Source organism: Euphorbia lathyris, chromosome 2 (genome assembly GCF_963576675.1).
Source record: "Euphorbia lathyris chromosome 2, ddEupLath1.1, whole genome shotgun sequence".
Classification (NCBI taxonomy): Eukaryota; Viridiplantae; Streptophyta; class Magnoliopsida; order Malpighiales; family Euphorbiaceae; genus Euphorbia; species Euphorbia lathyris.
The window spans coordinates 93,814,257-93,831,073 of record NC_088911.1 but is presented as its reverse complement, the minus strand read 5'-3'; the positions used below and the strand labels follow the sequence as shown (position 1 = coordinate 93,831,073).

Sequence of the window (16,817 nt, the reverse complement as noted above, 5' to 3'; positions counted from 1 at the left end):
TTTTGGCTGTAATTGCCTAAATTGGTCATAAAACGAGCCTAAACAATGAAAAATAAATAAAACGTTTCCAATTCCTAACTAACTCACACAAAAGCATTTAAATGCGAGAAATGCTCGCTTATTAACTAAATAATGCTAAAACCCGTCCTAAAACCGTACCCAAAGATAGGGTTTTTGACCCCTATCACACATCACTGTCACTCCATGTGGCTACCATAGCCTTTTTGCTTCCCTTCTTCTCCTTTTTGAGGTTGGGACAGCTTGACTTGATGTGCCCAGTTTGATGACACTCAAAGCATGTGACAGACTTCGAGCTGTCCTTCTTGTACTTATCACTTGACTCGGCTTTATACTTGTCATTTCTTCTAAATGACCTTTTACCGTTCCTATCATTTCTTCTGAACAGCTTCTTCATTTTTCTGGTGAACATGGCTATTTCCTCATCATCAGTTGACTCAGCTTCAGTCGAGTCAGCTTTCATGACAAGTGACTTTTGTTTCTTATCTTCTGATTTTTCTTTCTCTTTGGCTTCGAAGTTTTTCATAGAGATTTCATGGGTCAGCAGGGATCCAATCAGCTCATCATATTTATAGGTAGTCAGGTCTTGAGCTTCTTCTACGGCTGTTTTCTTTGCTTGCCAACTCTTAGGCAGACTTCTCAGAATTTTCTTCACCTGTTCCTCTTCAGTGAAGTTCTTTCCAAGCCTTTTTAGCTCATTTATAATATTTGTGAATCTTGCGTTCATTTCTGAGATGTCTTCATTCTCATTCATCTCAAACAGCTCATAGAGTCTCATATGTTGATTGACTTTAGACTCCTTAACTTTGCTTGTGTCTTCATAGGTTACTTCAAGCTTCTTCCAAATCTCCTGTGCTGACTCGCAACATGAAATCTTATTGTATTCTGCAGCATCTAACGCACAGTGAAGCATGTTTATAGCCGAAGCATTATTTTGTAATTTTCTGAGGTCATCCTCTGTCCACTCAGCCTCACTTTTAACAATTTTCTCATCGTTAACAGTTTTGTATGGCACATGTGGACCTTGAACAATTGCAAGCCATGCACTCATGTTTGTGGCTTGTATAAAGTTCTTCATCCTATTCTTCCAGAAAGTATAGTTTGATCCAAAGAATAGGGGAGGTCTAGTGATTGATAATCCCTCAGGGAGTATATGTGTTGTTTGGTTTCCAGGAAGGAAACGAGTGCTGTTCTCACCCATTTTTAGGGATCAGCTCAAGATTGTTAAATCTTTGAGTAGTGAGCTTATGCTCTGATACCACTTGTTGGTCCCTGGTAATTAGTTCCAAGGGGGGGGGGGTTAGGAACTAATATAACTTTTTCGCGTTTTAATTAACCTGACTGTAAGTTATTTTGTGAATTTATTAACTTAGCCTTTGGTCAGCTTGGTGAGATATATCTCAGGATAGCTTTAGTCAGATGTTGACCAAAGTTGTTTTCTTGAGAGTTAAGAAGTGACACTCTTGGAGATCACCTTCTAACTCAACACCACTTACTTACTCAAGATTAGCTTAGGCAATTTATATGCTGAGTAAATAAAGCAAACAACACATGCAATTATAAGAGAGAGTTTAGAGATTACTCAGTATCACTTATCCTGGTTCGGCCTCTCTGCCTACGTCCAGTCCCCAGAGTCCTCCGGGCTTTTTGAATCCAATACTGAGCTCTTTAAAGGTAGAGCACAAACCAATTACAAGGCAGTTGAATATGCAAGAGTACCTTCCTCTATTCGTCTACTCAACTCCTACTAAGTGCTACAACCCAGCACCTAGATTTCTCTACCACTGAAATGCTTACAACCAAGCACTCAGCTTTACACTCTCAATATTCCTATTGATAACAGACTTCTTCTTTTTGAACTAAAGAACACTTTAGATGATTACAAATCAATCTAGCATTTACACATATAATAGAAAAGTTGGTGTAAGATCCCTTTTTGTATTTGAGTGCTTTTGAAACTTTCTCTCTTGTATTTTTCTTTTGATGCTTCCGTATCTATCCAAGTTTTTCGATTGTCCTTTTATAGAAGGAAATCTGTAGATTTGATCGTTTTGAAATGTCTTAACCGTTAACACCAAAACGGCTCTTTTGGGGAACAATTTCTGGACAGCTTCAGACTGCACCGCCATTCCATTTCTCTGTTTTCTTCAGGCGTCAGGTTTGTCTTCTTGCGTCTGGTTTGTCTTTTTGTGCCAGTTGTCTGTTTCCAATAATCCAACGTCCCATGACTCTTGGAATTAGTCTTTTAGGTGTCTTCGAGGTTCCAATTATTGGTGCAGAAGATTGGCAGATTTTGACCTTTAGTGAACGGATCCTTCATGCTGTCCTGACTATCACTCAGCTTCGTTTGTTCTCTTCGAATGTTCAACGTTCATGCTGAGTTCCTTCTAGGTCAGCTCCGTTCTGTTTAACCACTCCTGAAGAAATCTTCAACTTTAGTTAGCTTCGTTTTGCTTCTGAGTTTTACTCCACTCAGCTTCCATTCTGTCATACTGAGTTCCGTTCTACTCAGCTTTGCTTGTGCTGACATTTGTCCTGTCTTTACTTTATATATTTTTGCACTCAATATTGAACAAACATATTAGTACAATTAAATCAAAGCATCTAAATTCAATTGCCTCTTAATCATGGATGATTTTGTCAAATCAAAATCTTGTGGAAAGGTGTTTCAACAAATAGGACCACCACTAGACATGGAAACCATACCATTACAATCCCTGACTTCCAAATGACCCAACATATGTTTTTACCGAGTAAGCCATGTCATAATTAAACTTATATAAATTAGAGGCTTGGAGGCAACCAAACATTTCTGTCAAAAATTAATTCATATCCATCAGAACTAGTTATACCAGCCATTGGTCGATGAACAGCAAAATCCCGAGTATGACCAGCGTCAACAGCAGCATGCACTACCTACATGAACCAGCACCAACAAACCGAGAAGGCCATATATCTGCAACTATTGTTTGATCAGAAGATGCCATCACCATTCTGCAATAGTCCATCCCGCAAAACAACAGATTCCTTAGCGTGAAATTATACATTCCACATCAACCCATCATGAATAATACCCAACACCTTTGTATTACCTGCACCAAAAAATAAATTTGTATATGCTACAATAGGCCTTCCAACCGTATAGATCTGGTTCATTAAAATATTATGATGTCATTCTTGAAAAAAAAAACGCTGAAAAGAACTAAAATCTGACCACCAATATCATCCCAAAAAGATTTAAAAATAAAATGGATATACAATCAGGACCAGGAGCCTTTGAACCATCAGTTTGTCTTAATGCTACAAGAACTTCATCCGCAACAAAAGTAGCATGTAGTGAGTCCACCTCATGAGTTGACATATGTCTATCAACTAAACTCAAAATTTATGCACTTAGAGAAGGTTTTGAAGATGAAAATAATCCAGAGAAATAGGAAAGAACAATATTCTCAATTTCATTATCTTTATCATGTCAAACTCCCTCACTATCCCTTAATCTTTTAACAAAATTCACCCATTGCTAAGCATTCACTTTCGAATGAAAGAATTTTGTATTTCTATCACTCTCCCTAAGCCAACTCACCCGTGAACGTTGTTGCCACATAATTTCTTCATCCTCCTGCAAATGAATAGTCTCTTTTCCAATATGATCAATTGTCTCAACCTTGTCATCTGACATTACACCATTTTCAATATCAAGCAGATCATTATTGAGCTGTTTCAATTTTGTCCCCACATGACCAAAACAAGTTTTATTCCATTGTTTGAGATAAATTCCACATTGTTTCAATTTCTCACACACATTCAATTGCACCCCCAAATCTGAATCTCAAATGTAGTGTTTTCGGGAACTTATCGGCAATTAATAGAAGTTAGCAGAGTGTGCCCAACTACTAGAGATAAAAAATGGCCAACCAAAATTGGAAACACAACTAAAATTATTACTTATGTCTCTCCCATGTTACCAAATTTTGAGAAGCAAAAATGCATGAGAGAGAAAGTGAAACTCACAAGCTGCTCCATTTCATCAACGTATAACACACTGAAAAACATGGAGTGTTGAAGGTGAAAAGTCTCATGGAAAGGCATGATTTGTGACCCCTATATATTTACTTTTCAGTTTAAAAGAAAAAAATACATTAAAAAAACAATAATATTAATACTAAAAGTTGAATAAATGGTAACAATTCTACACTATATTATTCATTCCTTTTCGAAGTTGGCATAAAAGTAAACTCCATGATATTATATAGGCTTGTATGTGATATTAGACAATATGATTGTTGAAGATGAGCGACACGAATACTTCGGAATCTATCCAGGTGAAGTATTTGAACCAAGCATTAGTAACATGGATATGTTCATGATTTTGTAGCTTTTCTTGCACGAGATTTAAGCATCCACAATAGAAGGAAGCATAACAAACTCAAATTTGATTTGGTGGAACACATTTGACAAAGTTGTGGAATCGCCGATCGACCTTAATGATTGATCATCGTCAAATGTCATATTTATTCTTCATGTATATATAATCTCGTCCATTCGATTATGTTTAATTTGTATGAATTATGTTTTATAATTATTTTAACAAAATATATGTTTTTACATATATCATTGATGAAAATTTGGAGGATGTGGTGGGGTCAGTTTTCCTAGACTGATCCCGGGTTGAACGTTTTTTTTTGTTTGTTTGTTTTTCTTTCATTTCCTACCAAAAAAAATTGATGAAAATTCGGAGTAACATTGTATGTTTGTGAATTTTTATATTACATATTTACCATACTTTTATAAGTTTTGAATATGTTTAAAAAAATTTCACTAATTTTATACCATTAACATTTATTCAATCATTAATATTTATTCAATTAATAATAGTTACTTAATTAATAGTTATTAATCAATTACTATTTTTATTCAATTAATTATTTTATTAAATAAAAATAATAAAAATATAATATTTTATGACACGTAATAACTTACATAAATATTTTTTTTTTCCAACCAACTATTAGAGATGGATAACTCTAGAAATTGATACAATATGCTCTAACAAGTTTATTAATAGGGCAGTTAAAAGCATCCTTTGTGGTTAGTTAAGTTTGGGTGACTAGAATATGTCACCTCATATTTTCTAACCACAACCCTCTCTAATGGTTAGCAAAAAGTATTTCAATTTGGATTGGTCTCACATTATCATATAACATTTTATATTCATTAATTTTATTCATTTTTTTTTTCATTTTAACAAATATTGAAATAATGTATGATAATTGAATAATAATTGTTAACTAATATTATTCATAATTGAATAAATAATAATAATAATAATATTAATCAATATTTATTATTAGGTAGAAAAAATATTAATTGAATAAAAAACATACATATTGCAAAAAAAAAAAAATATACAAAAATAAACATACAAAAAATGAACATGACATTTGACGATGATCAATCATTAAGGTCGGTGACTTTGAAACGTGTCTAAATGTATTGTATTGGATCCAATTTGAGTTTATTATGTTTTCTTTTATCACAGAGGCCAATATCTCTTACAAGATAAGTCATAAAATCCGAAACATGCCAACTTTGAATGTAATGAGTTGTTGGTGGAAAAACTTCGTTAATAAAGTTTTTGTTGTATGTATTTCGCTCATCTTCAAACAATCAAGTTATGTAAAATGACACAAGCCTCCATTAATAGCATGGAATTTATTTTACGCTGATTTCATACTGGCCCACAACCTATTTCAAAATAAGCTTAAAGTGCCATGAAATTCGTTCATTGTGCTGTCCTATATCACAGATGCTGAGACACCTTACGAGATAAACCGTAAAATCCGGAACATGTCCATTTTGAATGTCTCTGGGAGCTGTTGGTTAAAAAACTTCGTCAGCAAATTCTAATGTGACATCTTAATATTATACTTACAAAGTCTCTAAAAAAATATTATACTTATAAAATAATTTTTTTAATGGAGACATGTCAGTAAAATCTGTAATGAACATCATTTAAAATTTTGTTTAATTTACAGTTTAACTCAATTTTCACTATTGGAAAAATTATTGTCATTAATATATTTTATTTAACTTTCACATCATTTGTATTTCCTAAAATTAAATTTTATCTAAATAAATAAATAAATAATTTATTATTTTTATTTTATTGAAATTTAATGAAAATAATAATTAATTCTTATGACAAAATGTATTATTTTTATCGTATGATAAAAGATATGCAACCAATTACAAGTATAATTTAAAACAAAAGTAATAATATAAAATTATATTTTGATTGGAACAGATCTTAAATTTTTATGTAAATTTAGAAAAGTTTAAATGATTGTGGTCATTTTAGTTATTTAAGCTTATGATCTTTCAAATATATATTTCAAATATATATTTTTTTGATTAAGTATGTTTCTAATTTTCTTGATTATGCTCCAAATCTTTAATATAGACACATTGAATTCATGATCTCTAATTTTTATATGTATTGACTCTTTCATTAATAATTTAGTTAAATAAGTCGTTTATAATAATTCAATGAGTATAAAAATTAAAAATTAATACTTAATTATATGCATTGAGATTTTCAAGTTGAGTTTTTTTTTTCTTAGAGAGTCCAGTTGAGTTTTAATTTTAGGGATCAAATTGTAATCTCAATCTTAATTATAAATTTAATAGCTTAGATTTAATTGCTAAAATTTAATATTTATTTTTTTGAAGAAATTTAATATTTAGTTAATTATTTATTTTTGGATCCAAAATCATATAATTATATATATATATATATGTCTATTTGAAAACTCAATCACTTATTCAAAGAAAATGAAAAAAAATCAAAAGTTAAGATATACTTTTTTTATATAGTCATCTATCCACCACATATATGCATACAATATTTGGTTTGATGTGAAATATGTATAAGCACGTACAAATTTTACAAAAACATCTAGCTAATATTTCCATGGAAATGTATTAAACTGAATAATATATAACTTTACCAATAAAATAGAATAAAATTAGTTTCCATTTGTTTCACCTTAATATATAGCTAAGAATTTGTTTGAACATATAACAACTGAAGTTTTTAGCTTCTGTTATTATTTTTTTTTTTTGTTTTTCTTTTACAATAGTATAATAAACAGATCCTTACTTTGAATGATTATAATTTGAACAAACATGTTTTTCATTTAAATTTTGAATTGCTTCAATCTATTATGAAAATAATAATATACCTAAATAATTATGAAGTGCAATAATAATAATAATAAAGAAAAAATGATAGGGAAATTATAGGCTAGGAGGTTGAAGAAAGTAGCAATATGATTGAAAGGTGTTGGGCATATCTAAGTGAAAAATGGACTCAATTTGGAATTTTCATTTAATTTTCTTAATTATTAAAAATAGAGAAAAAGTATAAAAATACCTTAATTTTGATTGGATTTATTAATTTTCTACAAAGTCTTAAGGTTTTTGAGAAAGAGTTAATTTAGCTTCAACTTATAAACATCATAATTTTAATTCTAACATTAATAGAATGGCACAATTAAAGCTTTCATTGATAAAAATTGACACATCAAATGATAGAAACGTTTGTTAATTTGTAATGCTGAAAGATAAAATTGATATTGAAACTGAAATATGCGATGCGTAAGTATAAAGAGGTTAATCATCTTGAAATGTTAATTTTTATTAGTGAGAGTTTTAGGGGGTGTTTGTTTTAACTTTTTGGAAGAGCATTTAACGTTTTACTCCAAATCGCAGTAAATATAATGTTTGATTAGATTTATACCACAACAACCGTTGATATTTTTTTTTATGGAAACTGCAGTGTTTTGGACCTTTTCATGAAAAAACGTTTGTATATATTTGATACTGATAAAATTATGTTTTTAATTTGCAAACATATTTATTTTTAATATTATTTATATTCCTATAATATTATTGCCGAAAAAATAAGGTTTCTGATTCAATAATTTTTTTATTTTTAGTTATTTAGATTATTTTTATTAATTTAGATTATATTTTTTATTGGAAAAATTCTAAATATAACTATATGGTCTCGTTGGTTTACAAATGCACGTTTATGTTTTTTTTTTGCTGCTAAAAGAGGACGAGAGTCCTCGCTATTAGAAAAATTAAGAACTTTTAATTTGACACTGTCAATTTTAACTATTAATAACTTCAAATTAGAAAATTTCAAGAATTAAAATATGTTTATATTAGATATTTTACATACTAACAACAATATTTCATCACAATTTTACCAAACACTACTAATTAATCAGCTAATAACAAACAACTAACATCAACAACAAACAACTAATTACAACAGCTAACTGCAAACAATTAAGCGCAACAACTATCAGTTAACAGCTGAACCAAACAGACCCTTAAAATAACTGTACCATCTGACAAATGTTTGGAGTAAAATTATGTTGTTTTGTATGTAGATGCTAAATTCGCTAAAAGCATTACGACTATTTGGGTAGTTTATCCTTAAAAATAAAATTAAATAAATGGATAAAGTGTAAAAATATCCCAACGATGACGATTAAGATCAATTTTACCAATATAACAACAATTTCAGATATAATTAGAAAAAATATAGATATTTTATTTCTGTATTCCACGTCAGTTATTTATTAATCTTTCTTTAATTTCATAATAGAAAAATATTTGAATTTTTTATTTCACATGTATATCCATGTTTGCAATTTATTATTGAAGAATACTAAAATATGTATATATACCGTAAATGCGGTAAATTCATAATTGAGAAGGCATAATTTAATCAAATATTTTTTAAATTGACTTATCGTATCAAGATTAATAATTACCAAATTACAGGTAAAATTACTTAGAAAACATTAGAGGTAAATAAAAAAAGAGAGCAGGAAATGGAACAGACGAGGTGAAATTAACTGACCCAACCTAACTACAACTTGGAAAAACAGATTACAGAGAGAGACGTACAACGGAGTCTTTTCCCGTTCCAAAAAAATACAACCTTTTCTCTTCATTATCCATTTTCCCCTTTCCCTTTCTCTTTCTATCTCTCCATAGATCTTCTCAATCTCTCTGTACCATATATTTTCATTTTTTTATAACTTTATTTTTTTTATTTTTATCATTCCCAATTTATTTTTCTACTTATTTCAAAACCAAGAGACTTTGTAATCTACTTCCATTAGGAATTCGTCTCTTCCAATTCTGTTTTGGTTTGTATTTGGAAAACCTTATGTTTTGGTTTTCCTTTCCTTTCAATATTTTTCAATTCCATTGATTTTTCTGTTTGTCTGCAAAACCCATAAAATACAAAATCACGATTGTTTTTACTCGGATTGAGTTCATTCGAGCGACCTAATCAATGCATATGGACTTTCCTGTTACCTGAACAGTTTTGCCATCAACAGAGGGGCTGTTTCTTTTTCAATTAGGGTTTTCTTTTATTAATTTTCTAAGGAACAGCCTGGTGTTATGCTTAAAGGAGAACTTGGAGAATCGGAGGTTTTAGCACTTTGGGTTTTCCTTGCCTTTGTTTTTTGGGCTGTCGGAACTATTATGAGGAATAGTAGTGATGGGCAGCAGCAGCAGCAGCAGAAGGTTTCTCAGGGACGAGGCAACAATGGGATTTTACCAAGCTCTTTTCGTGCGTTTTCAAGCTATTTGAGGATTGTTTCTTCTGGGGCGTCCTCGGTTGCGAGGTCTGCTGCCTCTGTGGCGCAATCTTTTGTGGATAGAGATGATGATACCGGTAATGATCAGGTAAAGTAGTTGAATTTTTATTTGAAAATTTCTTCTTTCCTCTTTTCTACTTTTTTTTTTTTTTTTTTTTTTGAAACCAGTAGTAAAGAGTTTGGCTTATTCATGTTGAAGTTGTTTCGTTATTCTAGTTTACGTGCGTATCTCAACTTGTTTGTGGTGCGCACATTAGTATAAAGAGTTTTACACGTACATTGACGATGATATTCTTTTTGTTCCTTTTATGTTTTGATCCTGTACTTGGGAGATAAGGGTGAGGTTTTTTGGACATCTCCAATGTCTTATTCAGCTTATTTGCCATTGTTTTGAACAGTTAGAAGTTGATCCATGCTTTAATTGAGCTGCTTTTATTCTACTTAGGTAGCTGAGAAGCCTGAGATGAAAATTTTGGTTTCATTTTGACCAAGTTATTCCCTAGTGCTCTAGTATCTCCATCTGGGGCTCATGAGAGACTTCTGAGTTTTTTGCTGTTACTATAATGAGATGGTGTAGTAAGCAATCTAAAGTTGGTTGATAATCTTATGCCAGTTAGGAAGGATACATCAACATTTAGTCTTTAGATATGATAGATTGATAGGCAGTGTTCAGGATTCAATTTGTCTAGCTACCTAACTGTTGGAGGGTTTAAAGGTTGTTAATACTTGATAGTTTACACTATTCTTGAAACATGCAATCCATGTGCGCAATGGATGATTATTGTCAGGGGCAGTCTCCTTTGTGCTTATTTTTCGTTTTTTGGTCATGGATGATCAGAGAAATATGTTCCTGACTTGAATAGTTAATGACGTCAGTGAAACTTTAGGTGGTGATAAAAATTTCAATAATCAAGGCTGAGGGTGTTGAAATTTTGAGCTAGGTCTTTTGTGTATTAAAGTATTGTTTTTTTTGCTTATTAGTTTAAATTGCAGCTAGCTTCATTGGTTTCCTTGGCTGATCAGCATTTGATTTATCTTTTTCTTAACATTGGTCTTGAATATACATGCAAATTAAGCTAGATGCTGTAAATCTTATGTTGATTTGGACATTGGGAAGCCTATCATATGAAGGAAGTCCAGCAGAAAAGCATCAAAATGGCATGGCAAGAGGTGTATTTGATTATGCACTTTTTTGAGTCAAACTTTTCCTATTCTATTAAATTCCCATATTTTGTTTTGTTTCATTTAGCCTTCACTATAAACCCTTTTTGATCCCAATTGTATCATGCAGTTTTTTTTTTATTAGGCCTTTAAAAGTGATAGAAGTCCTTAATTTGTTCTAAAATGATTTTATAGTGGCTCAATTGAATCCATAAAGGGACTAGGAAAAATCAAGGGTGTAAATATATATATATTTACTTATGGTTCTGATCCTATTCTTCTGCCTCATAGGTCCAGTGGGCTGGGTTTGACGAGTTAGAAGATGAGAGTAATGTGAGTCGACAAGTTCTATTGTTAGGGTATCGGTCTGGATTCCAGGTTTGGGATGTTGACGAAGCAGATAATGTTCGTGATCTTGTTTCTAGACATGATGGCCCTGTTTCATTCATGCAACTGCTTCCAAAACCTCTAGCATCAAAGAAATCAGACGACAAATTTGCAGAAAATAGACCTATTCTTGTAATTTGTACTGATGGGACACTTTCTGGAGCTAGTAACAATGCAGATGGGTTTGCTAGTCAATGCAATGGGAGCAGCCCTTATTGCCACGATTCTAGCAATGATAGTGTTGTGTCCACTGTCGTTAGGTTTTATTCCTTGAGATCTCAATCTTATGTTCACACGCTCAAGTTCAGATCGGCCGTTTATTCTGTGAGGTGCAGCTCTCGAATTGTTGCTATTTCTCAAGCAGCTCAGGTTGGCATATGGAAAATTTTCACACTTTTTGAGTTTGGCTTGTTAACTCTTGTATAATAAATTTGTTTTATGTGCTACAGATTCATTGTTTTGATGCCACAACGTTGGAGAGGGAATATACCATTCTTACAAATCCTATAGTCACTTCTGGTACCGGAGGCATGGGGTATGGACCTCTTGCAGTTGGTCCCAGATGGCTGGCTTATAGTGGAAGTCCAGTTGCAATCTCAAATACTGGACGTGTGAGTCCACAACATTTAACACCTTCTGCAAGTTTTTCTGGTTTTAATTCAAATGGTAGTTTAGTTGCACATTATGCAAAAGAATCAAGCAAACAACTTGCTGCTGGAATAGTGACGCTCGGGGACATTGGTTACAAGAAATTGTCCAGATACTACTCGGAGCTTCTACCTGATTCCAATGGTTCTCCTCAATCAGGAAATTCTGGCTGGAAAAGCAATGGTGTTGTTAATGGCCACTTACCTGATGCAGAGAATATTGGAATGGTATGTAACTGCTCCTTTCATTTGGTTTCGTCTTTTAATGCCAATGGTCAATTTAGGGTAGGGGCAAGTGCCCCTCTGAACTTTATGTTTTCACTGTAGTGTTTATATTATTAGACAAATATATTTACCGGAGGGCGAGCCTTGGCGCAACGGTAAAACGTTGTTGCCGTGTGACCAGAGGTCACGGGTTCGAGTCTTAGGAGCGGCCTCTTGCCAATTAAATTGGCAAGGGAAGGCTTGCCCCCAATACACCCTTGTGGTGGGACCCCTCCCCGGACCCTCGCTCAGCGGGGACGCGTAATGCGACCGGGCCGCCCAGACAAATATATTTACCCTACTATATATTTTAATTTATGCCTCACCAAATTATAATTTCTGCCTTGGTGCTAAGATGTTTTCCCTTAATTTTAATAACTAATGTACGCCCATCTTGTTATCTCAAGTTTTAAAAATCCAAATCTTTTTGCATAAGGATTGCACTGACAAAAGATGAATCAAGTTTTCACATTATTGAAAAGATCTATCAAATTTACAGAGAAAAAAACAACAGCAGACACAACCAAAGAAAAATCAAATAACTAAGGATAATTCAAAAATTCAAGTGGCTACTCTATTTGTTATATAATATGTATTTTACTTTCTTTTGATGACTAACATGAAACTTGTTAATACATTTTTCTGTAATTATTTTTTGCAAAACATATTTTAAAGCCCTTGAACTTTATTGTTTCATTGTTTTGAGCCCTCAACTGCAAATATCTTCCGTTAAGACCTCGATCTCTCCAATTTGAGCCCATGGTGCCATTATATAGGCATTATTGACTCAGTAAATGCTTGTGTATTACTTGTGCCATCAGAGGCATCTGATTGCATAGTAGAAATTTTTATGCGAGAGAATATATTTTTAAGTCCCTGAACACTACTATTTTGTTCTATTGAGTCCTTCAATTACAAAATATTTTGACAAACTCTTGATCTTTTAGTGGTGTTAAGTTTTTAGACTACAAAATAACAATTTGTTAAAGAAAAAGGACATAATGGATTGAAATTTGAAAATTAATGGTTTAATATAATATTTTCTCCAGTTGAGGGGCCTAAATAACATAATCCCCTAAATTTTAGGGACCTGAAAATTTATTTTGAATACGTTTTCTGTGTTTATATTATAAGCGTCCCAACTTTTACATATTTATAGATCTGTCATTGTTTAATGCTCTTCTTGTTTGCTCTATTTTGCATATTTTCACATCTTAATTGTTGTTCTCTCTCTCTCTCTCACACGCGCGCACACTGTAACAAAACACTACCACATGCTCACTCTTATTTATTTATTTATTTTCTTGTATTATGTGCATACTCTTACACTTTTTGTTTGCTCTTGTTGATCAGGTTGTTGTCAGGGATATAGTTGGTAAAGTTGTCATTGCTCAATTTAGAGCACACAAGAGTCCTATTTCTGCCTTGTGCTTTGATCCTAGCGGGACCCTTTTAGTTACTGCCTCAGTTCATGGTCATAACATAAATGTTTTTAAAATAATGCCCGGATTCCAAGGAAGCTCTTCTACAGGTGACGCCGGTGCATCTTATGCACATCTTTATCGGCTGCAACGTGGATTGACCAATGCAGTAAGGGCAGCTTAATTTGTCTCATGATTGAAAGTATTTACTTATTATGATTTGATATCACAAATCTTATCTATTTATTTATTGTTTTTCCTAAATATAATCCCAGGTTATACAGGACATCAGCTTCAGTGATGACAGCAATTGGATTATGATAAGTTCATCGAGGGGAACAAGTCATTTATTTGCTATCAATCCGTTTGGAGGAACAGTCAACTTTCAGACTTTGGATGCTAGTTATACGACTAAAAATAGTGGACTAGGTGTAATGACTAAGTCAGCTGTTGATTGGCCACCTAGTTTAAGTTTCCCAATGCATAATCAACAGAACCTTTGTGCACCTGGTCCCCCTGTTACACTTTCTGTTGTAAGTAGAATAAGGAATGGGAATAATGGCTGGAGGAGCACTGTAACTGGAGCTGCAGCAGCGGCGACAGGAAGGTCCAATTCCCTTTCAGGGGCCATTGCTTCATCCTTTCATAACTGCAAAGGTAACAACAATTCATATGTCGATGGTTCCACTTTCAAGACAAAGAGCCACCTTCTTGTTTTCTCTCCTTCTGGTTGTATGATACAATATGTGTTACGGGTATTGGGTGCAATGGATTCAATAGCTGTTTTGCCAGGAGCGGGTTATGAATCAGTTTCTGAAAGCGATGGAAGGTTAGTAGTTGAGGCAATTCAGAAGTGGAACATTTGTCAGAAACACAACAGAAGAGACCGAGATGATAATGTTGACATATATGGTGAGAATGGGAATTTAGACAACAAGATATATCCTGAAGGCAAGAAAAAGGGCAATAGTGTTTTTCCTGAAGGTATGGGTGAAGCTAGAAAAGCAAAGATCAGCCCTGAAGAGAATCACCATTTGTATATATCAGAAGCTGAACTGCAAATGCATCAACCCCACATCCCTTTATTGGCGAAGCCTGAGGTATTACTCTTCAGTTGCAATTAGAAAATGCTGATAGATTCAGTCTTGTTTTATGCTGGTCTCTGATTTGTCCCTTTGTTCTTGTCAATTGCTTGACAGATATACTTTCAATCGATGATGACAGAGGGGATACAAGTAGATGGGGGAAGCCCAATGTTAGGCGAAGTTGAGGTTGAAAGGATTCCAACTCGCACGATTGAAGCACGATCGAAGGATTTAGTTCCAGTTTTTGACTATCTTCGATATGCAAGGTGCTTTTTCTAGTTATGTTTTTGCTTTCTGAATATTTTTGTTTTCACTATAATATTTTCAAACATTGCTAAATTATATTAGGCAAGACAGGCACATAATATAAGTTAGTGTTAGTTTTTTAATGTTCATTACTATAGTTTTTTGCTCAATGGTTAATATAATCCAAGCCTTGATAATTGTTTAGTCAACTGTCTTTGTGGTATGATACATTGATTTATAGTACTATACAGTGTTAAAAGTGTCAGACTGCTCAGGCGAGGCGCTAGCGCCTCAGGCCTCTTTTTCGATGCACCTTTGAGTGAGGTTATGCCTTGGTGACTGCTCAACCTAGGAGCTGGTCATAGAGGAGGCATGCTGCTGTAATTTCTGACTTCCTTGGGAATTTACGGTGCTGTTTTTGAAAGGAAAGTAGGCAACATTAATAATTGAAAGGATTTTTGGAAGTGAATATAAAATTTTAGGGAGTAGTATCATCAATATTGGTTTGGTTTAAAAAGTATATGATGGTTTCCGAACGAAATTAACATATTTAAGGAAAATGAAGGAATATGAAAAGTCAGATAACTATTTCTCTCTTTAATTTAGTAGGAAAGACAGCATTTTTGAAAAGAAAAGCTGCAAGATACTGCAACTTTATATGAAACAGAAAATACAAGGAAAAGAACATCAAAGCTGCAGACTTTGGCAAGATGATGCATCTTTACAAGAAACAGGAAATTGAATAAATGAAAAAAACACAACTGCTTTATAAGTAAAAAAGAAGATTGATTGGAAACGAGTTGTTGGAGAAGACCAAAGGAACAAGTTCAAGTTTTATTGTGTAGATTGAGAACGTAGATCTTTATCTTTGTTCTTTTTTTTTTCCTTTTCTTTTTGGATTATCAGACTTGAAAATCGTCATCGTAACTTATGGGATTCTATATTCATTTCATAGAACTCAAATATTTCTAATAATGTTTTTACCCAAAGATGAACTCTATTGGCTTGGTACTGCAGAGTTTGCTACTTTCCACAATGTATTGAGAACCTTTATAGAGTATTAATTACTTGATTAATGTTGCTCATATTACTTGTCTCCTGTTGTGTGAACTATTACGAGTGACAGTTATAGCTAATACTAATACTCCTAAACTTTTATACAGGGCACCTGTGGTAGATAGTAACATTAACATGCATCTGCAGCATCAGAGGTCTGAAAATGGCAGGCCCTCACATAGGAGCAGTTGTGGCTCACTTGACTCCATGACTAATTGTGGTGCTTTAGCTGCCGAAATTCAGAATGGAGTCGAAGAAACTGTGTGGAATGGACCTAGGACGGCAGCAGAAGCCATGGCCTTTGTAAATAATAGTGTCAGCCCTAAAACAAATACTCAACTTGAAAATGTAAATAATAGACAGAGCTCAAGACCAGAAGCTCATCTCATGTTTGTAAATAGTAACAACGGAGGTCCAAGAATGAAGAACCATTTTGAAGGCAAGGGCGATGGGTTTGATTAGAGGTAATATTCTGTGGCCATGGGTTTGATTAGAGGTAATATTCTGTATCTCTCATTTAGAGCTCTTTAGTTGGTTTTATGAAAGATGCTTTGGGGGATCACATGTCTTATGCTGGAATTAAGCAAATGTATTAGAGTCAGATGGTGAAACATGATTCCTTTGACTCAGGTGTGAAATTATTCTTTTATTGTGGTTGGAGGTACATTAACAGTGTTAGTATATGTGGGTGAAATTGAAGACAAGAGGCGAGAGACGTTGACTGTGAGGAGGAGTGTGGATAATGTGTGTTGGGTGTCCAGTCTTGCTGTAAATAACAAACCATATATATTCTCAATAATCTGTTGTAATGTGTAAATAAATATTATAGCATAACTTATATTAACT

The 16,817-nt window shown here is 33.2% G+C and overlaps 1 protein-coding gene across 2 annotated transcripts; it reads left to right on the top strand.

Annotated features, from left to right (window-relative positions):
• The first annotated feature begins 9,036 nt into the window (after nt 1-9,036).
• LOC136218992 (autophagy-related protein 18f) lies at nt 9,037-16,815 on the top strand. Of its 2 annotated transcripts, none has more exons than XM_066006183.1 (7): nt 9,037-9,792; nt 11,157-11,621; nt 11,702-12,127; nt 13,517-13,753; nt 13,860-14,684; nt 14,784-14,935; nt 16,079-16,815. In XM_066006183.1, the coding sequence occupies exons 1-7, from the start codon at nt 9,505-9,507 to the stop codon at nt 16,431-16,433; spliced, it is 2,748 nt and encodes a 915-aa protein (XP_065862255.1). In that variant the 5' UTR covers nt 9,037-9,504; the 3' UTR covers nt 16,434-16,815. The 2 variants fall into 2 exon arrangements, with proteins under 2 accessions (XP_065862255.1, XP_065862256.1); XM_066006184.1 differs by lacking the exon at nt 9,037-9,792 and adding an exon at nt 10,779-10,874.
• Nucleotides 16,816-16,817: the final 2 nt, after the last annotated feature.